This window comes from Oxyura jamaicensis, chromosome 2 (assembly GCF_011077185.1).
Source record: "Oxyura jamaicensis isolate SHBP4307 breed ruddy duck chromosome 2, BPBGC_Ojam_1.0, whole genome shotgun sequence".
NCBI lineage: Eukaryota > Metazoa > Chordata > Aves > Anseriformes > Anatidae > Oxyura > Oxyura jamaicensis.
The window spans coordinates 107,686,436-107,708,109 of NC_048894.1; the positions used below are offsets into that span (position 1 = coordinate 107,686,436).

Below are 21,674 nucleotides of genomic sequence, written 5' to 3' on the forward strand. Positions count from 1 at the left end.
AGTAAGCTGAATCAGTCACCTAGTCATCATTTGCCAAAAAAGCAAGAAAGACAATTTTTAAAGGTTAGTTTGCTTTGATGTACTATACTGAGGCACTCTCTTGAAATTCGCTGAGGCTGAGTTGCATTTCAGAATGCAATTAAGCAGCTAAACTGCTTTCTTGCCTCCCTAAGGGCCTACACTAATTGTGTGTTGGTCTACACAAGTTTTTCAATATCTTAACAATTAATATTTAAAATGACTGATTTATTGCTTTAGGATATGAGTACATAACTGAGTTTGAAAAGTGGAGTTCTGTGCTAGTCTGCAAGATTGTCCTGCCCACCAGCTGAGCCATCTTAGGAGTGTGCACTTCGGAGAGCTATGCTGCAGTTTTATGATGGGCAGTGATGAACTTGCTAAGACCAAAAAGCTGCCCAGTCCTGTTTATCTTGTTCCTTCATGACCCTGTGCCTTCCTTGCACTAAAACAGTTACTCACATGCAGATGAGGCAATTGATTTGAAGTCAGATAACCATTTGCTCTTCCCCAGTTACCTGTAGCCACACTCAGAATCCTAATCAGGTTCAACAGGAGGTTTCGTGAACATTTGTGTTGGTAAGGGGATAAAGTAGTAGCAGTGGTAATATGAGCACATGACAGAACAGAAAGTAAAAGCACTTCTTTTGGCAGCAATGCATGATAGCTTAAATTGATTGTACAACTACTGCAATAATCATCCTCAGCTTTGAAATGTTGTGAGCCTTAATCTCAGAAAAAGGTTTAAGCACATGTTTTTCTGCTATTTGTAGTAAAATTAGGTCATCAGACCTCTCATACAGAACCTGTTCATCTCTTATAAAGAGGATAATGTGAGTATGAGGTTTTATGTATATATTCATATACATTTAATATATTTTAATTTAATACATTACATGTATTAAATTTAATACATTTAATACATTTTATATATTTAATTTTAAACAAGCAACTGTAAATCCTGGAGTGTTTTTTCCTTCGGGGTAGGCAGCAGAGCTTGTGATATCTCTCTCTGACAGAAGTTCATGTTTGCTTTCTTTATGGTAGTTTGTACTGTTTCTTATTCGACTGCTTATATTAAAAAAAGTAATTCTGCTGATTCCCTAGGTGCTCAGGAAAGGTGGCAATTCAGTGTCATCAAACACCTTGTCCCAGAGAAGCCACTTCCTGGGGTTAAGGCACCACAAGCAAAGGGAAACTTAGAAGGATGAATATTGTCATCCTCATCTGCCCTAAGGAAAACTCATGTGGTGAGAGTTGCTTTTAAAACTTATGCAGACATCACAGACATTTGCAAAGAAAGCCAGAGCCAACAGTTAGTGGGTTACTCAGAGGTGCCAGGCAGACACAGGCTAATGCAGAGCCTCTGTACAGAAGGCTATGCATGTTACATATTACCTGAAATAAACAGCTATAATTTCTCCCCAAACTCTTCCTATGGCCGAGTCTTCTCCCTCCAACTTCCATTCATTCCAAATATCTACCTATCTCTTGTTGCACCAACCAACATGAGGGAATATAGTGCTTCCTATTCACATTACCCATATGCTCAAGTGCTCATGATGTGAGCACCTATTATGTGCTCAGGTATTAAAGTGATAAGTGGGAGAAAGGAGAAACTGTGCACCCACAGATCCTTTTCATTCTGTCCCACAGTAAACTGTAGGTTTTTGGTAGCACAGTGCATGGAAAGCTCTCTGTGGAAAAGATCAGACTTTCTAGATCTTTCTGTTGGTCTCTTCTCCAGTGAAGATGACTACTGTGTTTAATACACAATGGGTGAACTATTTTATTCCTGATTATTTAATCTGAGATACTTGACAGTAATTGGCTACTGGATTCAATGCATAATAAGAATTTTAAAAGGAAGTAATTATACTTGAATACATCTGTATGGTTTAATGACTGGGTTAAATCCTGTTTGCCCTTCAACACAGAAATTTCACAGGAAAGGAAGTGAAAAGCCATCCAAGTAACACCAGGGAAGAGAAAATGAAGTACAAGATCAGTGACTACCTACCGTATGCCATTTTCCATCATTGACAACAGCAGGGTGAAATGCTACTGCTTTTCCTCTGCCTAGATCAAATGAGAAATAGAGCTGTCCCCCATGAAGCTGTAGGGCTGCATAATCAACCTGGTTCTGGTGAGCCATGTAGTAAATCAGGCCACTGGAGGCAAAGGTTCTGAGATTCAGCTGGACAGAAAGTCTAGACAACAAAAATTCAGCGTTACTGATAGATACTTTTTTCTGCATTGATAAAAAGCTTCTCTGGAGGCAGAGAACAGCCTCAACCAATTTATTTTTAAGAAAGGGCATTTTTTATTACAAAGGCCAGAGAAGTAGAATTTGCATTGTATTCTATGAAAGCATGACCTACAATGTATTTCATAATACAAATCTGTGCTGTACCTGTTAGAAATTCAAAAGAACTTGTCTCACACTGAGCTGGATTTTAAGAGGGATGGGCTCAGCTGTTTGCAACTGCAGGCTTGCCCATTGCCCCAAGGAAGGAACAAATTCCATTACTTTTAGCCAGACTTGTTGGAATATAAATGGGTAGAGTGAGAACAGAGGGAAGCTTGAAGGTTCTAGACTTTGGGTCCCCAAAAGCTATTTATGGAGCAGTCATTTATTATGGAGACACCAGGTTATGACTGCATAGCTTCAACCCTCTGCAATGTTCTTATATTTGCTAGCTAAGAAGAAAAAAGGTTCTTTTCTCTTTGTATGCAGGGGCTTCCTAAGTTGAAAGAAGCATACACAATTGGCTTTCAGGCTGTGTTCTGTGGGCCTCAAACAAATGAGCCTGGCAAAGAAAGGCTAACACAGATAAGTCTCAAGTGTGGTTCTTCCCAGTAGTCTCCTTTGGTGACCTGGGGAGTAATGCAGACATAGAAGGCACAATTGCAGAAAATCCAGAGGAGAGGACGAGGTGTTATCTGCATCACCCAAAGAGGCAGGGAACAGCTGAGGTCTGAATATGGAAAACAGAAATCCAAAAGTGCTTACAGGAGGTACAGTAGGGCTCTTAAATCTGAAGGGGAAAAAAATGCAGAACTCTGATAAACTCACAACTACAAATGTGGTAGGGACATACTAATTCTAATGCAACAGTTGTTGACATCTTCTTCCATGAGGAACTCACAGAAATTGAGGCAAGGTCTATGTTCAAAACTCATAATTCTGCATGAAAACCATCATCCCACTTCTTCTAGCTCAATACAAGATAACACAGGTGTGTGTGCATGATTCAGGAGATACTCACTTCTTCCTGACAGTAGACTGATTGAAGAGCAGTGTCAAGTGGCTGCCTTTGGCAAGTCCAAACTGACGGGCACCTTGAACATGATCAGGCAGCTCATCTTTCGCACATACTACCTGTTAATGGAAGGACTTTATTAAGAACAGTATCAGCTGCCTGCCAGCAATGCTGAATGACAATGCACCCATGCTGAACTTTGTAAGAAACAAAACGGAGCCACATGATAACCACAAAGCAGAGAGTAACATCAATTAGTTAAACTCCTAATCCTTTTAAGCTAACATTAGTCTCAGAGATAACTTGTAGTAACGATTAAGATATGTCTCATGGATAACATTGGCCTTTTCTATTGAGAAATGTTTATAGCTTGAGATGTATTCATTCATGTTTCTCTTAATTGATAGCCCTTTTGATAACGAATGCTGGAACATGGAGTAGAATTTCAGTGAAACTCTTATGGACTTTGTAGAAATATTTTCCCACTTAGTGAAGATGCACATTTTTGTTATGATTTAGGGAATAAAAAGCTGAGTAACAGAGCACGAACCAAAGCTATACTTTAGCTCTAAGAAGGACAGCTTGTTTCTTTTTATAGACACAGTTGTATGAAATGCATAAAATCCTGCTTTCTTTTGCCACAGAAAAATGATTTCAAGATGCTTTGGAAACACTTCATCATAAAGATGCGCAGCTGCAGAAGGAGAAATGAAATGCTGCCTTCTCTCTTGGGAACAGGGACTGTGTGAGAGGAAACAGGTGCCAAGCAAGCTGTATTCAGGCACTGTGTCTCTATAATGGTTTGTGCCTTGTCCTTGACACAGACCAGAGACTATATGTGTGTGACCAGGAAAATGTGAATGCTAAATTGCACAGCTAATGCAAACCTCAGCATGGTGTCACTTTAGCAGGAATACACTAAAGATAATAGTTACTGTCAAGTCCTTCTGCTGAGGGATTATGGCTCCACTTTTCTTTTTAGTGTTGCTGCCTGAACAATGATAAACCTAACTACATTTCACTTTCAAAAGACCTGCTATACACAGGTTTATATTGCAATTTTTCATAGGAAATCATCAATTCAAACTCACATTCATTGACCCTCTACATACGATAGAAGAAGCAAATATATACAGCCCTTTATTTTGAAGATTCTCCACAAAGCTAAAATGCAGCTTTCACCTGAGTACTTTCCTAGAAGAGGCAATAGAGGCTTGTAATACATACTTTTTTTGAATTTGTAAGAGGCCTCAGGGGAACTGGTAAAGCCTGAACTTCAGGTTGAATCTCAACATCTTCTAGCTGTATGGCTGGTTTAGGCTTCTCTGACAAGAAGCAGCTGTCCATATCCACATATTCATACTTCATGGAAGTGGTGAAATCCAAAAGTCTGTGTTTTAAAAAGTAATACTTTAAAAGGTGAAATCACAAATCCCTACATTTTACAAGCACAAGGAGAGTATTTTACAAGGTCTTTCACTAGTAAAGGAGGAGGAAAAAAAAAAAAAAAAAAAAAAAGGCAGCATACTGGCACAAGAAGATTGAAAATAGTCAAATACTCTGTCAATATATGAATATTAATAGAAAATATTTGTGGAAGACTTTTTTATCTATGAATGCAGATGAAATTATAGTAGAGGGTTGCATTTTGTGCGTTATCCATATACACATGAAAGACATTACTAATATTATTTGGAAATGTAGCTGGTAATACTCAGTATTAATTTTCTGCATGTTTTGATAAAAGATCATTAGCATAATGCTTGTCTCATGTTACAAACCAGACAAATGGGTAATTTCATTACAACTATTACAAACTACAATTACAAATTACTGTACAGTTTCCAAAACTTGACAGTTACCACTCTGACTTACTCCTTGTTAAAAATAAGATTGCTGATACAGCCACGAAAGGAGCCAGTCATTTTTAGCCCTAAGAAGCCCTCTCCTGCTGGAATGCCACCAGCGTAGAAATTGGAAATATTCATGGGACTCATTTCTGCTGACGAACCAAGCCTCAGTTCTGAAGGGGTACTTTCATCCACTTGTACAGTTATGATCCTAAAAAGATAAAGTAGAGAAACATTCAACAAGGGCCTCAGACATTCTTATTAAATCAACAATATTCCTTTTACCCTCAGAAATGTCCCGTTCTAAGGAATAAAGATTTCATAACTTTGGTAATCCTTTCAATGCCTAGAATAAAAAAATAGAAGACCTTCTGTAGATAATTTTTAATGTGTAGTGTTTTGTTGAGTATCTTTCTAAGTTATTTTAATAGATATATTTCTAAATTATTTTGATAGCTGTTTTTTTTCTAATACTATTTAGCATTTTCACTCAAGTGGCCCAAGATGTCTGGAGATTTTGAGTGCTTTTAAATACAATTTAATCCATGGCTGTGTACTGTATACAATTACCATATAAATCAGAACACCTCCATTAACAGCAGAAAAAAAAAAAAAACAAAAACAAAAAACACAACTTTGATTTTTTCACCTAATGATCAAGCAAAGGCAGTACCTCAGAGAGTGCAGTGAACTGACAATGGTGTACAATAATTAAACAGGTAGAACAGTTCAGTCACATGTACCTCTTACTCCGAATTAGGATGAGAGAGTGTTCTTGTCCATCACTGTATGTTCCATTAGCAGACTGAAGAATTACTTTTCTAGTACTTGTTCTGTCTCCAGCATTAACATGCACCGCAAGATGACCATCAACCAGCATAATGGAAAAGAAGGGCTGTGGATTTAATTAGAAGGTTATTTTTTTAAATGCAACTCAATTTCCTGTCACTTATTCAATGTTTAAATAGAACATAGTTTGGACAAATTTACCCCCAGCTTTGCTCTAAACAAACTTTAATGAAACTCAGAGACTAGTAGGTATATATTAGTACCTCACAGAATGCAAAGCCTTTTAACAGTAGACACGAAAGCTGAAAATTTCTCTGGTCACAATAAAAACTCAGGTAAAAAAAAAAAGGGAGGGGGGTTGTTTGTTTGTATACACGCACACACAGGCTTAGAAGAAGGAAACTAACACTTTCCTTGGATTTTAGGAGCTCCAAAACAGTCCTCCAGGTATGAGTTCATTGTTCATCTCAAATGCTTCACTAATTGACTTCTGACTAACAGAAGTGGAAAGTAATACACAGTGTGTAGTTCACATGCAGTTTTTTGTTCCAGGTATTCTGGATCTTTGCAACAGGTCTCTGCTAACTGATCTTTCTATCACCTAGTTTCTATCACCCCATTGTCCTGGGCAGGGATACCACCCACCAGGTCAAGTTGCGCAGGACCTCATCCAACTTGAGTTTGAACACCTCCAGGGATGGGGCATCCACAGCTTCTCTGGGCAACCTGTGCCAGTGCCTCACCACCCTCTGAGTGAAGAATTTCCTCCTAACATCTAATCTAAATCTCCCTTCTTTTACTTTAAAAACATTCCCCCTTGTCCTATCATTCATTATCTACCCAAGTAAAAAGTCACTCTCCATCTTTCCTGCAAGCCCCATTTAAGTATCAAAAGGCTGCAATGAGGTCTTCCCAGTGTATTCTCTCCTTTAGGTTGAACAGCCCCAGCTCTCTCAGCCTTTCTTCATAAGAGGTGCTCCAGCCCTCTGATCACCCTTGTTCTCCCAGTCTGTACTTATGTCTGGGATTGCCCTGACATTGTAGCACCTTGCACTTGGACTTGTTGAACCTCAGTTCGTTTCATGTGGGCCCACTTTTCTAGCTCATCCAGGTCCCTTTGAATGGCATCCCTTCCTTCTGGTATATCAGCTGCACCAGTCAACTTGGAGTCATCTGCAAACTTACTGAGGGTGCACTCAATCCCACAATCTATGTCATTAAAGATAATTATCTTTAACAGTTTCAGTCCCAAGACAGACTCCTGAGAGACACCACTCAACATCGGCATACAGCTGTTGACTGCAACTCTCTGTATGCAGCCATACAGCCATCAGAAATATCTGATCAGATATTTATTTCTCATCTGTTGCAAATTACATTCATATAAATTTGACTTGATATTTTAAAATACAAATGGCAAAAACAAAATCAAAAAATATCTTTGTTTTCAGTACTTGCCAAATGCGCTTGTCTGCGTTGTCGTTTCTCCATTCTCCTGCTGAGTCCAGCAAGGATGATGCCATTGCTGTTCTTTGTAGCAAAAGTTGCCATCAGTTCTGATTCTGGACTTAAAGACTTGGGTTCCAACTCAATATATCCATTGTTCAAGATGTTCACAGTCCGAATAGGCTATTTTATGAGCAAGAGAAATAATTACTGGCTTGTCCTGTTGTAGACCCCAGCGAGAAAAAGTAATTTCACACATCGATTAATTAGCTTAGATTTTTTCAAGATCAGCCTATTTCAACTCACTATATTCTTTCACAAACATCACTATTCATGGTTCAATAATAAGGATCAGATCACAAAACCTAAGGGTCTCCTACCTCCAGTACACAGCCTTTTCTTACTCCATATGAATTTCTAAGCAAGTCAAAGGTTGAACGGGATATTTCCAGATTCTTGATGCATCCCACATACATTCTACTATTCAGACCTCTCCTGAAAGACAAAACAAGGCTTTTTTCCAATAAATAGTACTTTGAATCTTCAGAATCTTCTGAGAGAAAACATAAAGCTCTTTAGCTCTTTTCAATATGAAGATGAGAGAATCTGGTTTAAAGAATGCAGTCAGGCGAGTGCTAGCGGGGAAAAAAAAAAGGAAAAAAAGGAAAAAAAGGGAGGGGGTGGCATTTGGATTTTACCCTTAACAAATATTACTTCTGAAGAAGAGCTAGATAGCACTGTACTCAAATAGAAGCACCTAAGTATGCGGTGCTGTGTTCACAAGTGAGGCTGTTTTCCAAAACTTTCAACTGAATCTTCAGCTGAAATGCGATGGCTCTTGTGTGAGCAGGTAACTGTAGCTTGATTAGCAAGCAATTCTTTTTCATTTCATAAGTCTGGAGGACACCTAAGTCAGAGAAATCTAAGACTATCCTGCCATAATCTCTTCCAGACTGCTATGCCACCTAAGACTAGCAAGAATGCATCTGAGAGCAATAACTATACAGAGACAAATAGTGCCCTGGAATTTACCTTATTGTTGAGAGCAAGGAGACAGTTTAATTAGTTTTTCTGTTAGTCATATTTATCCTTTCAAAATGAAGCTGCATGAAACTGGAATAAATGTGGCTTTACAAGTTCAGCAGGGATGTACAATATAAAAAATCAAAACTAGAGACCTGCATAAAATATGTATTTGTAATGTTTTTTTGTTGATCGGTTTAAATTTAGTTCTCTTCTGTTCAAAGTTCAAAACTGAATTACAGAAATTCCTTTCTGAAATATAACTTTTATCCCAAAGTGCAGTTTTGACCATAAATACCAGCTGGAAAGCATGAGGCATACAGATCAGAGGAGCATCACTGCAGGCAACGCTTGCTGCAGCAGGACATGAAGACCAGGTGGCTGCTGTGGCAGCTGCTGTGGAAATCACCCGCAGAGGGGAAAAATAGAAGATTGTCCCTGATCTGAACTGCAGTATCAGACATAGTAGTGAAAAGCACCATATTAGAGTTAAAGGTGAAAGACAGACAATTCTTCAGTATATATGATTAAGCAAGATGTCAGACTTTACTGATTTCCACTAATTTCAGTAATATCAAGAGTTTAATGTCCTCCTCTCTTCTTAGACTTAGCAAAGGGGGAGAAGTTGGGCCACACTACCTCAAAGCCCTTGATCTCGGCAGTCCACCAATGAAGATTGGGTCCTTATCAGAGCGGTTCAGGTCTGAGGCAACCCCAGGAGATTCTCCTTGCTTTGTTTCTTTATAATTAAGGTTATATGCATCCATAACTGCCAGCATTCCTACAAAGAAAAGAGAGTAAAGATCTAGAGGAGGACACTAATACAGATTCTTCTATTTTGGCAATCTTGTTTCTAGTAAAGGAAAATGTATGCTTTTAGTCAAACATGTATAGACAATCTTATTTCTAGAGTCATTTATTGATCTCTCATTTATAAGATCTCTCATTGTTTAAGGACTTTTGTTATGTCTTCTGGCAGCTTCTGCACTACCTGCTCTTTATAAGATGTGCCAAATTAAGAATCAGATTTGCATTGTATTTCTGCTGTCTTATTTTAGCAAAGTAATATAGGAATGGCTGCTAAAGAATCTCTGCATTGGAAGTATCCAGATTTGGTTGCAGTGATGTTCCCCTTCGGGTGTCTTCGGAATCTCTGTTTGTAAATGTGCAGACACCTGTTTTTTCAGCCTGAAGCCTACCTTGTTTCTTGTTCCGACTGAATGAAATTTTATACCATGTTCCATTATTGTAACGATTTTCTGTCGTAAGAGCAAGAGGTCCTGAACCTAGATCAACAGTCAGTCTCACTTTGCCATCAACAAGCTCAAGGGACAAGAAATCTCTCTGGGAAAAAAGGAACAGAAAAAAATATATAAATTAGTGGAAATAAAATCTTCCAAAAAGATGCATACTTGGCAGGTTTGGCCTACTATATGTAAAAGGGTTAATGTTTTTTGTACCTAGGCTATTTGTTAGGCAGAAGACACTTATCTTTGCTATATTTAGGAAAATTAAATTATTTGTACTTCATCAGGATGTCTTTCCTTTGTTTTGTTGTTGTTCTTACTTAAATGAATCAGCAAGCTTGATTACTTAGCAGACAGAAGTTTAAACAACAAATGTCACATTTGCTTTCTTATATTTTGATTGAGAGTAATTTGATTTGACTGTTATCATAAAGATCAAACAATACAGCTTTCTTTCTGCAAGACAGAAAAAGCTCCTACTCATCCATTCAGACCAACAGAAGCAAAGAGTCTTTCTGTATCATATTGAAAGTGCCCCCCTCTACGCTGTAAGATTTAAGTCACATATCATTGTGTAATGTATTCAGGCAGTGAATACATAAATCAAATGAATTATGTAGTGCCTCTAGAACAATTTGCATCCAAACAAAGCTTTGTTCTCCTTCAGGAAAAGAAAATCACTATCAAAGTATGTGGTAAGCTGAATGACATGACAATGAAGGTCTGGAGATGGGTCTAGGTTATGCTGCTCTTGGAGGCTAAGTTCTATTTAATTTATTTCAGTTTACTGAATTCAAATCTCATAGCTTTAATTCAATATTTCTATTCAATAATATATTCTCCTCTCCGCATGCAAGCTCAATTCCAAAAGATTTTACATCCCGGCAAGATTCCTCCAACAGGGAAAAATAAATAAATAAAAAATAAAAAATAAAAATAAAAAACACTAGTCTATCATCCCTACTGCTTCTTGTTCTTGCCTTTAGTTAAATAATCATTAATTTTTCTCTTAGAATGAAAACAATGGATAATTATTTTAATTGCTTAATTCTGGCCTTAGTATATGTGAACATTTTCTCTAAAGAGTGATTTATAGGGTTCTTGTCTTTACTCCTTTGTCTCATGCTATCAATCACAGGCGATAAACTATACAAAGATAATAACTTGTTTTAACACAGATAAATTGGAATACAACATAGGAGAAAGCAAGGAATTATCAAGTGATCTAAACACAATTTTGGTAGCTTAAGAATCCAAATCATTTTCTTACAGTGCCATTTGAAGTAAGATATAGAAGAAGCCCATTAGGTGAAAAGGTGCTGAAAAATATTATTATCTGAGTCACTGTTGAGCGAAGAGCCTTCTCCACAACTGAGTATCCACTGCCATCAAAATGGAACGAAGTGTCTTCATCCTGTGGGCTATGGAAGTTGAAAAGAGAGCTAAAATGTTAACTGAAGATTTGTGTTTTCCCAGTCATTTTTATATAAAATATAAGAAAAGTTAGATCAGTTGTTGCAGGCCCTAGGGAGTATGATTAGAAAGTGTAGAAATAAACTCGAATCTTGATGTTATGAATAACTAAAGGATTCCAGCCAAAGGCCATTTTCATTATAGAATCTCACAATGCATAATTTAGCCTCAGGGAAGGATATATACAAGATAAAATAATTGCTACAACATACAACCTCTTACTTTAAACTTGTCATACATTTATCAAAATGCTTTGCCTAATAGCATTTACAATAAATGTTCTATTAGCCTCTTTTTCTGCAATATAAGATTTCTTTAAAAATCTCATCCAATCAAGCAGCACCCTCTGCTGTTTCTACATGAAATGTTCTGCAAAAGGGAAAACAAACAACTTTCTTTTCCATTCCCTAAACATAAAAACAGCACAGTCTTCACTCCCCTTTCACTCTGTCACACACACAGGAATGGGTAGCAAGCTCAGTGGCTACAGTTTTGGTATGGACTTTTTAATAAGTGTGCTTTACCGTGCTTCTGATCCTTGGAAAGAATAAATGTATATTGCAACAAATTACTGAAAGGCAAACATTCCAAAATACTTTGATTGATTGGCAATCCCCACTTTCACTGGACAAAAAAGATCACAGCCATAGAACTGTATTGAAAAAATAAGTATTAATAAGTGATAAAATTATGTACAATTAAATTATTTGACACCACTAGCACATTCAGATTAACATATTCGGAACTGTAAGTTAATTATCAACAAAGGACTGCAATTTGTCTGAGTTTGTTATTTTTAGCTGCAACAGAAATATATATTCTACATTATTCTAAATCTATTTCAAAAAAGTAAGACAAAATACCTTCCAAAACACCCACTGCACTTGCCATCTCTTTCCATGTAGTTCCAAAGACCAATAGATTTGCCATTCAGTGATGCTTCTCCCATGCACCCTTTAAAATGAGTCACCTTAACAGCAGGTGATTTCTGTAAGAGAAGAAATACTTTATGAATACAATTAATGTTAAGTATTCTGAAAATTATACAGCCAAATTTTTGCTTATTTTCCTTGAACTCTAAATTTGTTAGATATAAGTAATAATAAAAGAACATGGTTTAGCATAACTATTAACAATTACCATTTAAATCCTAATAGATTAGATTTGCAGCAAGTAAAAAAGTGAGATGACTATGTCCTTGACCTACTTATGTACTTATGTTTCTCATTGCATGAACAAAGGCAACCTAAAAGAAGACGTGGAAGAACAAACCAAAAAAAAAAAAAAAAAAAAAGAGTTCAATGGGTAATAGCTATGCATCATACATGCACCCAGAGCCTGTCCTGGTGAATAATTTATGCAGAATTTTCCAGGCAAAACTAAATCCAGAATTCTAAAGAACTTCCTTACAATGTCTTTGCTTTAGGTTCAGAGTACCTAGCATTTCTTGATAAGTAAACAACTCATGCAATTATTGCTGAGACAAAGGTGTGTCTCAAACATCATAAAAATAACATATAACAGAATACTGATTTCAGAACTGAACCTTAATTTGCCCCCCAAGTCCTCCAATAAACATCAGTGTTGATTTGTTAACATCTAGTATGCTGGCTGTCCCAGGAGAGGTTCCAGATTTAGATGAAGACTTCTGATTGGAGTTCATTTCCTCTATGCTGAGTGTACCTGTTTTTCCAAACCTGACAATTCAAAACAATAAATAATTTTAGAAATTGCCAAGTTTAATCCACACATGCTATCAACTTGTCTCTTTAAGAATAAGAAGCATCTTGTAACTGGAAAACTCAGTAGATGGTTTGTGTGGTTTATGATGAGTTCATTCACTAAGTAGATAGACATTTCTATAATACAGCAATAGCATTTAAAAAACAAAAGAAATCCTAATTTCAGTTTCCACTGAACTTATTTCTGATTGTCTTTTTAGACCTCCAATAATTATGCCATTCACACTTTAATTACCTGGTTGCATGTATTCTGTGCCATTTGTTGTTGTCAATTTGAAGGTCAGGGTATTCCACTCTTGTTGATCCAGAGCCCAAATCCCAAAGAAGAGCTACCTTACCACGTCGCATCTCCACTGCAAGGAAGTCTGTCTGAAAAACAGCAATGTTTATTTTAATACTTCATATTGAACATGCTGTTTCTATTCTATATATTTAATTTTAACATGTAACATCGAAAAAAACTCCAGATTCATGCCCCCACATCCTTGGAGTTTACTTTTAGTGAAATCAAGCCCAGCGAAAGAAAAACCTTTAACAAAACCAAAAAACTCAGCTTATAAACAAGCAGTTGAATCTTTTCTTTATAGATATATAAAGATGTGATAGTGTTTACATGCCAACATATAAATATGCACTTATTTCTGAGCATATGCAAAGTGACCTACCAGTCTGTGAAAAAGTATTATCACATGACAGTGTGCCACAAGGAGGTAACAGCTGTGCATTTATTAGAATTAGAGAGGGAAGGAAGATGAAAGTAATGTGACACTAAACTGTCATGCTCTTTTTCAACTGAGTGAATGCACTGTGCTCATGAGGGCCAAATTCAGTCCTTTCTCTGTGATAAGAGACAAAATGCTTGATGTACTTCAGCATGCTATATGAAAACATCACACTGGGTGTCACACTCTGTGAGGTTAATATGGAGAATGGGAAAAGGTGGAGACTTGTGACATGGCCAAGATGCAATACTAACAAATCAAGTGCTTTTATTCTCTGCCTTTGAGGACCATGGAATCAATCAAAGGCACAAAAATACTTCCACCCCTACTGACCACTTTTGTCTACAAGCAGCCATATTTGGGTGCTTGGTTTGAATTCAAGTAGGAAAAAAACATATATATGGCCATTTAAAGTATTTGATTAATATCACCTCTGGTGAACGTACATCAGAAACTTACCTTTCCATTGCTACCCAGGTAGAAAAGGAGGTTATCTGGTTCAGTAGTTTTCACATTAAGGGTTAGGGTGTTGTAATTTGTAGATGAAATCTGGGGTTGGTAGGCACGAATGCAATCTCTGTCTGCTGATACTGCAACTTTAATCTGTGGGGAAAAGAGGAAATGGAATCCAAACAAGCTTCAGTGTACACAGCATATATTTCTGGAATACGTACTTAGCTTTTGACCAACCAATAAAAGCAATTTGTTGAGATACTTTGATGTGACTTAAGTATAGCTATTGGGGTTAGATCTTGGTAGTCTCCTAGGTATCACTTGGAAAGAGAGATTCCCAGATAGAAAAGAAAGAAATGTTTCATAATTCACTCATCCAGTTATGAAATTTGAAGCCAATAGATCAAACTATTCAAATACCTCATAAAATAACAATAAATCTTTGGTCAAAAGCTCATAATCAAGAAAGCCAATGTAATTTCACAAAATAAAGACAGAGAAATTCTTAAAGAATTTCTGTGTTAAAAGTGAAAGTGAAGCCAGTTAAGTGATGATACTTACAGATGCTGCCTGCTTCCGGGCTTGGCTGATGAGCTCTTTAATTTCAGACAAATTTCTGCTGAGGTTCTCTTCCAGCATTTTCAGAGGTTTCAGCTTATTAAGTAAAAGACTTGCTTGTGCTTTGACCTCTTTAACTTGTTTTTCAGCTGTGATTGCTGGCAAAACATAAATGAAATGTTGAGGCAGGTTGAAAGAGAAACGCTAAAACATTTAATTGCTAAAATAGTTAACTTATTTCTGATCATTTTGTTTTCAGCAATGTGAAACATCAGTAAGGAATGTGAGTACTTAAAGGCATCCCACAAGACTCCTCTAGAGGTCTTTTAAAAAGTTAGCCCAGTTTTATTGAATTGGGATGAAACTTTCAGTCCATCAGACTTATATTTAATGCCTATTAAACTTTAATATTAGTACTGCTTCCCCAAGCAGTGACATTTCTACAGAGTAATGAAGCAGCAAACTTACCAGCTTTTGATGAATCAGTTATAAGTTCACTAGTTTTCCTCAACGTGTCATTAACTCGGGACAATGTAGATGAAGTATTCAGGAGCTTTTGATTGAAATCCCCAAAGTGGCTTAAACCCACCACGGTGCTGGTGTTTGCAGACACAGCTAGCTCTTTCACTTCGAGCACATATTTCCTTGTATCTGAAAGAAAGTGGCAGTTCACAGATTAAAAAATAAAATCACAGCTTTCGTAAATACTTGATAGCAATAAATTCCTGGCCTGCTTCATAACAACACAGTTATAGCCATAATCAAAACATTAGAAATGCTGTCAGTTACATTCCTTTTAAACTAAGAGTTATATTTTCATCTCTTTGTTTACATCGGTTTGTAAGGGGAGCTCCAAACCAAGACCTACTGATACCTAATTTTGCGTAGCCGTTGAATGCCCTGTGGCTTAGAGAGTGAGAACTTCACCTTCTGTGAAACCGGAAGGCCAGAGGTAAGCTGGTGCAAACTCCTCTTGCCCAGTTAGTAAGGTCGAAAACGTCCATGGCTATGGCCCTGAACTAAAAACATGGTAAATGCTCCCATGCTGGTGAAGATATGGATATAGCTATAGATGTAAATGTCTGTTCATACATGTGTACACACACATATAATAATATATTACTCAAAATATATATACATAATAGAATATATAACAATTTCAATTAAGGCTAGTCACTTTAGATTCTCAAGTATTTTGATAAAAAGATTAATTAAACCAAGTTTTGAACTCTGGATTTTTTTTTTATTATTATTATTATTTTTATTTTTTTTGTGATCAGCTCCGAAAACGATGTAGACACAGAATGATGTGATGGAGAACTTCATTCTGTCTATTCCAACAGGGAGATTATCTGAATACATCAAGCTTCCTGCTTTTAAGTTCCCTGAATGAGTGCTGGCACCCCAAGTCACTAGTCTGAGACTCACTTTTTGCATCCTGCAGAAAGCTGGCAAGGCAGAAGGCCTATTACACCCATTGTTTTTGGATATGAGCACGTATTAAGTGAGCATACTGCTCTAATTCTCAGCCTGCCCCTTACAGTCCCCGTGCCAGCAATAGTGGGAAGATGCTGCAACTGGCACTGAAGGCCTGATTTAGGTCTGCAGGGATCCTTCCTCATTACCACTACCCTAGGCAGAGGGCAATACCATCATTAATCTCTGTCCAGATAAAAAACAGAAAACTTCAAGAAATAAAACAACAAATTTAAATCAAACAACATTAAGCTATGAGTTAAGGATGGCTGTTCTATGATTTTAATGATGCCTTCATTTTTAATGTATAGCTTTATTTCAGATAGCATTCTGCAATTAATGTCCACTGTAACTTTGTCACTAATATCACCCTTTAGTGTGAGTCAAGAGCCTGAGCAATAAAAAGGGTATTTTGAAGCTTTGGACTTAGTGTTCTAAGATAGAACACTAAGCTCTAAGGAGATACAGTAAAACCCAACAACCCATGCAGGAGGCCTTTAGGAGTGTTCATTTACCTTAAAAAAAAAATAAAAAAAAATAAATAAATAAAGTTGGTAAAGTATATCAGACCCTCCCCTTCGCAAGATGAAAGACATTTTCTTTACTAGCTTCTATGAAGCTCTAGGTCTTCTCTTTATCCAAAATAATGACTTTTTTTAAAGGGATTTTTTGGTTTTGTATTGGAAAAACACCAAAAGAACATTTCATCAGCTAAATGAAGTGAGCAGTTACAACTAGACAACATTTGGATGCACATAATAAGACTCGTAGCACGGTGGAAATGATTTTGAAGCAAGCTATCAAAAGAAAGAAAAACATCACAGTTTCATATAAAGTTTCTCTCCATGTGGGATCAAATATCCTAGGATCTCATTCTCTTCTCATACTAGTGTAATTCCATTGCTTTCAGATCTCCTCCTGATTTACAGCAGTGTGAAATGGGAATCAGACTACAGACCCCATAACATAACTAAGTTATGTTTTATGGCTACTAAAAATGGAAAATATTCCTTGTAAGGCAGGAAGCTAAATGAGTCTCCAGTCTAGTTTGTTGCTAGGTTTTTCCCATCAGGTGATGAACAGGATTTTATTATGATTGTACTAGACCTTTCTGTAATAAGAAGACTGTCAATACCGATTTCACTTACCATTAGGCAATGCTTTCAGTGTCATCAGGGAATCATTAAGCTGTTTGACAATTTTAATAGCATTTTCCTGAATCTTTTCTACCTTTTTGTTCAATCCATTCAATTCAAACACAAGGCCTGTTGGAAGAAATAATTGTGACTTTTCTGTGCATAAACAAATACCATACAGTGCACATAAAACCTACATACAACGATAATAAGCATTTGGTTACTTAATCAAATAAAACTTTGTTTTCTTCAACTGAAAGGGTGTTTTAAAAACATTAACCTAAAATTAATGAAGTATGCCCAGATAAACTCCTGTGGGCACTGTTCTATGCAAAGCTATTTTTTGGACAATTCCATCAGACTGAAATGGTAGAAACACAGTCAGGGAGAAAGCTATAAATTAAAATGATTCCAAGATGGCGAACCCTTATGATTTCTATTATGTTCTTGACTTTTTTTGAAATATGACAGTAGCAATTGAAAGGAAGAGTAGTGTCTTTCTTTTTTCTTATTTGTGAGTTGTTTGCAGAATCCTTTCACTAATAATGAAAATATGTAGAACAGAATGAACAAAAAGGTGTGCATTCTGTCCATCTGAATTACATAATTTTTTAAAAGCCACTGATATGCAAAGCAAAAAACATTTTACAGTTACTGTTTATCTCTGTGAAACATGCATCTTCTGTCCAGTTTTGTCCACAACTTCCCTTGGGCCAGATGCTGCTCCTAAGCAAAGTCTCAGAGTTCAAAATGGTTTTGAACTTGCATGGTGTGAACTAAAAAGCTTTGCTGATCTTTTTGGAGTAATAACAAACTAAAAGGATTTCAGAATTTATAGCAGGACTCTGAGCCAAAAGGCACTTCTTTTACAAACAGACAGAAAAAAATTCAGCTTGTTATTGTATTTCAGCTGTGTGGAAGGATGAAGAAAAAAATGTTATTTAGATATATTGTCCTACATACTGGTAGGATACATCCTACTTATGTAATCCATGATCTATTATATCAAATTGGATGAATGCATTTCTTCAAGAATTACATTTGTCCTTTATCTGCTGCACAGTCCCTAATGACTTAATTCATAGCATTCAGGAAAAAAAAAAAAAAAAAAAAAAAAAAAAAAAAAAAGATTTAAAGAAAGCATTACTTGGAGAGAAATGAGGTATATTAAAGGTCAATTTTTTTAAGTGTTTACTTAACTACATTCTTACCAAAAAAAGTAAAATACTTGATTCCTGAACACAAGATTAATCTCAATTGTATAAAAATGCATGCATATTCATATGCAATATTGTAACTTACCTTATGCTCACTTAAAAACATAAAATAAGATAAAATAAATCCATCATAAGCAGGATATGGAAAAAGAAATAGAAGCAGAAATGTGAACTCTAAAGAACTGACCATTACTTTTTTTCTTCAGATTTTTTGCTTCATTTTGAAATTTGGAGCTAAGCAGTAGAGCTTCTTTTCCAAGAAGACTGAGCGACTCCTCTGGCTGAAGAAGAAAGAAAAATAACCTAAAAAAGTTGCCAGAAGTCCAACTGAAAACATTTAAGTATCTTTGGATGTCTACTGCAAGTTACTGAACATTCTCACTATTTAGGTGACATTCTATTTATTATTTTATAAAGCATAAATAAAAATAATCCAAGTTGTAACCTTTTGTCCACAAGTGTGACACAATCTCTTTGAGTCACTTAAAAAAAGAAGACTGAAACAAAACTTATCAAATTCTAGTTTGAACAGTGTTACTGATTCACTGTTGCCTTTTGGAACATCAGAAATTTTAGTTCCAGTTCTAAGTCAAAATTTTCTTTACTGAGCCCTTTTAAGTGAAATATTTGAAAATACCAGTCTTTAAAGTGTTCTTTTAACCCATTTCTCCATTCAGAAAATCTGGAAAAGTACCTCCAAGGACTCATGTTGCGTGAAGTTTTAATAAGACAGTGTGATATAACACACAAGCTCACAAAGCAATTCCATTTTGATCCCTATTTTGATCAATTTTGATCCCTATCACATAAATGCATTATAACATATTTGTTATGTTGGCAGGAATAATGTGCATGATACATGTAAAATGTAGCTGATTCTTTCCTTGGGTTTACAATCATGAAACATGCAAAGAGATAAAAGGGGGGGATAGAACAACATGAAAGTAATAGTAACTGTTTAGGTAACTAAACTGGTCAGGTCTTATTAATCTACTGTTTTAATATCAACCTGATACTTTTGCAAGGCAGAAAAATGGCAGATGAGACAAAAATAATGAGGTGTTCTTAAATAGGCAAAACAGTTGTGGTTGGGAATATCTAGATAGAAGTGGCATAGGGATAGGTCAAACAAAAAGATGGCTAAATAATTCTGAAGGTAGAAGGGAGCACTAGAGGACTGGCAACTTAAGTCATACAGGGATGCATGTCAGATGACTAAATACACAGAGCCAAATCCAGTCCAGCTAAACATGCATTAGATGTAAAAATCACAGCAAAAATAGTACTGTGGCACAGAGGAAAGCAAGATAAACAGAACATGAAACCTGGTACCACTGCTGCCTTGGAGTGCAGGTTCAGGATAGAGTATACACTACCCAGCAGAGAAAAGGCTGCCTCCATCAAGAAGACCCAGATTCCAGCAGGTTTGAAACATAAGAACCAATATTCCAAAATGGTAGGGAAGTTAATTAAGATACTAATATCAATACTTACCAAATCCAGAGGGCCATTCAGAATTCTAGATGCATCATCTGCCAGACTCTCTGTTCTTTCAATCACACTTCTAACATTGGAGTGTGTGTAGATGGCAGCAGTTGCATTCAGAGTCACATTCCTTATTTTAGAGAGGCCACTAAACAGGAGATTAACAAATAATTCTCCTTTTATGACTCAAGCAATACAAGCAACAAGTTCTATGTCCTCAGTTACAACATACACATCTTTCTAGAATACATGATGCACTTTGAAAAAATGAATGTACCCATGGGTCACATGAGGACTTTCATTACAGTTCAATATTTTGAACCAAAAAATCAGTTCCAACTCACCTAAAAACCTAAAGTAATTTATTTTTTTTATTATTATTTGTTGTTTATGGTGAGTTTTTCAATTTATAAAGCCACTTAGCCATTTTGCATGAAGAACAAATCACATCGCCTAAACATAACATAAAAGAAACACATTCCTAGCTGGTGCTCAAAAGCAGCAAAGCAAAATACAGAATCAAGTAGGAAATATGAACATCTGAAAGCTATTCCATATCAAATTTTGTTTTATTGGATTTGTCTGGCTGCAGCAAAATCATCAGAGTTGCTCAGTGTTACTCAAAGCAAAGTCTTCTGTCCTTGAACTTAAAATACATGTCAATTTTCCAGTGTTATATGAGTTAATTTTTTAAACACACGTCTGCTGATTTTATAAGACAAAGTAGCAAGAGTCCTAGAAGCATTCCTGGGACAAAGTATTCCCATTGAAATAACTCAAATAACTTCCCAACTTGAAAATTCTAAGGGTGCATTTGAGTTCATTTGGGATTGCAACCCACTCATTTCTGCAATATGCTTTGATAGCAACAATAATGCAGGCATAGCAAGAATAGCTTCTTGATGAGATTCAGTGATATATTCTCAAAGAAGTATTCATACACAGACCACAAGCTTTTCAAGTCATGCCATGATATATTCACTGGGCACTTAATAACTCGCTAGTTACTGCATAAGTCAGCCACATGAAATTCAAGTCTTGTCAACCCCCTCTGTATCATTTCAAGATACTGTGTGCTACCTTGAAGGTGAAAAGCAATGAAATGAAATAATGAATAAAAACCGATTGTTCCCTTAGTGGATTAAGCTCCTACTACCTATTTAAATTAAATCTGACAATATTGTAAATAAAGCCTCTCAGTTTCATCCTTCTCGAGTCTGTTACCTCTCTAGTGCATCTGCAAGACTTTGGAACTGGGCAGCATGATCCTCAGCTCTGTATACCAGGTCAAGCACTCCTCTCACGGACATCTGCATCACCAGTTCATCCACATGGTGTCGCAAGTTGGTACTCCATAGAACTAGCCCATCCTGGTGGACCTCCAGGTTCTGTACAACAAAATGGTTTCTTATTTTTTTTCCAATTACAAAATCCACTTGACAGTGTCTAAGAGGATGTTAAAACTTAAGAACTTACAGATGTAGAGTTCTTTACATCTTGGACAAGAGCAGCAGCAACATTCACTAGGACCCTTCCTTCTTTAATAAGCATGGTTGAGACTTCTTTACCTTCCTTTATATTCAGCTTTTTTTCCTATAGTATAAAACAATTGTTTCAGAGTAGTTTATAAGTTAACTAGTGCAGGTAAGTTCATATATTATATAATCTTTTCATTTGTTTTCAAACAAGGGTCAGGTTTATTTTGAGTTTTTAAGATATTACACAGATTAACATGTTTAAATGTGTACAGTTTTATGAAAGTCTAAAAAGCAACTT

The 21,674-nt window shown here is 36.3% G+C and overlaps 1 protein-coding gene across 1 annotated transcript in view; it reads right to left on the reverse strand.

Annotated features, from left to right (window-relative positions):
• LAMA1 (laminin subunit alpha 1) overlaps nucleotides 1-21,674 on the reverse strand; it is a 102,896-nt gene that overhangs the window by 5,686 nt on the left and 75,536 nt on the right. The window contains exons 38-58 of the mRNA XM_035319483.1: nucleotides 21,375-21,491; nucleotides 21,123-21,286; nucleotides 19,908-20,046; nucleotides 18,601-18,694; nucleotides 17,209-17,325; nucleotides 15,053-15,235; nucleotides 14,588-14,742; nucleotides 14,033-14,176; nucleotides 13,087-13,220; nucleotides 12,656-12,806; nucleotides 11,973-12,097; nucleotides 10,907-11,057; nucleotides 9,589-9,733; nucleotides 9,029-9,170; nucleotides 7,747-7,861; nucleotides 7,379-7,549; nucleotides 5,875-6,026; nucleotides 5,157-5,342; nucleotides 4,509-4,671; nucleotides 3,288-3,400; nucleotides 2,039-2,228 (exon numbers count right to left, since the gene is read on the reverse strand). Of these exons, the coding sequence (XP_035175374.1) occupies nucleotides 2,039-2,228; nucleotides 3,288-3,400; nucleotides 4,509-4,671; nucleotides 5,157-5,342; nucleotides 5,875-6,026; nucleotides 7,379-7,549; nucleotides 7,747-7,861; nucleotides 9,029-9,170; nucleotides 9,589-9,733; nucleotides 10,907-11,057; nucleotides 11,973-12,097; nucleotides 12,656-12,806; nucleotides 13,087-13,220; nucleotides 14,033-14,176; nucleotides 14,588-14,742; nucleotides 15,053-15,235; nucleotides 17,209-17,325; nucleotides 18,601-18,694; nucleotides 19,908-20,046; nucleotides 21,123-21,286; nucleotides 21,375-21,491 (3,051 nt within the window). The remainder of the gene's footprint in view (nucleotides 1-2,038; nucleotides 2,229-3,287; nucleotides 3,401-4,508; nucleotides 4,672-5,156; nucleotides 5,343-5,874; nucleotides 6,027-7,378; nucleotides 7,550-7,746; nucleotides 7,862-9,028; nucleotides 9,171-9,588; nucleotides 9,734-10,906; nucleotides 11,058-11,972; nucleotides 12,098-12,655; nucleotides 12,807-13,086; nucleotides 13,221-14,032; nucleotides 14,177-14,587; nucleotides 14,743-15,052; nucleotides 15,236-17,208; nucleotides 17,326-18,600; nucleotides 18,695-19,907; nucleotides 20,047-21,122; nucleotides 21,287-21,374; nucleotides 21,492-21,674) is intronic.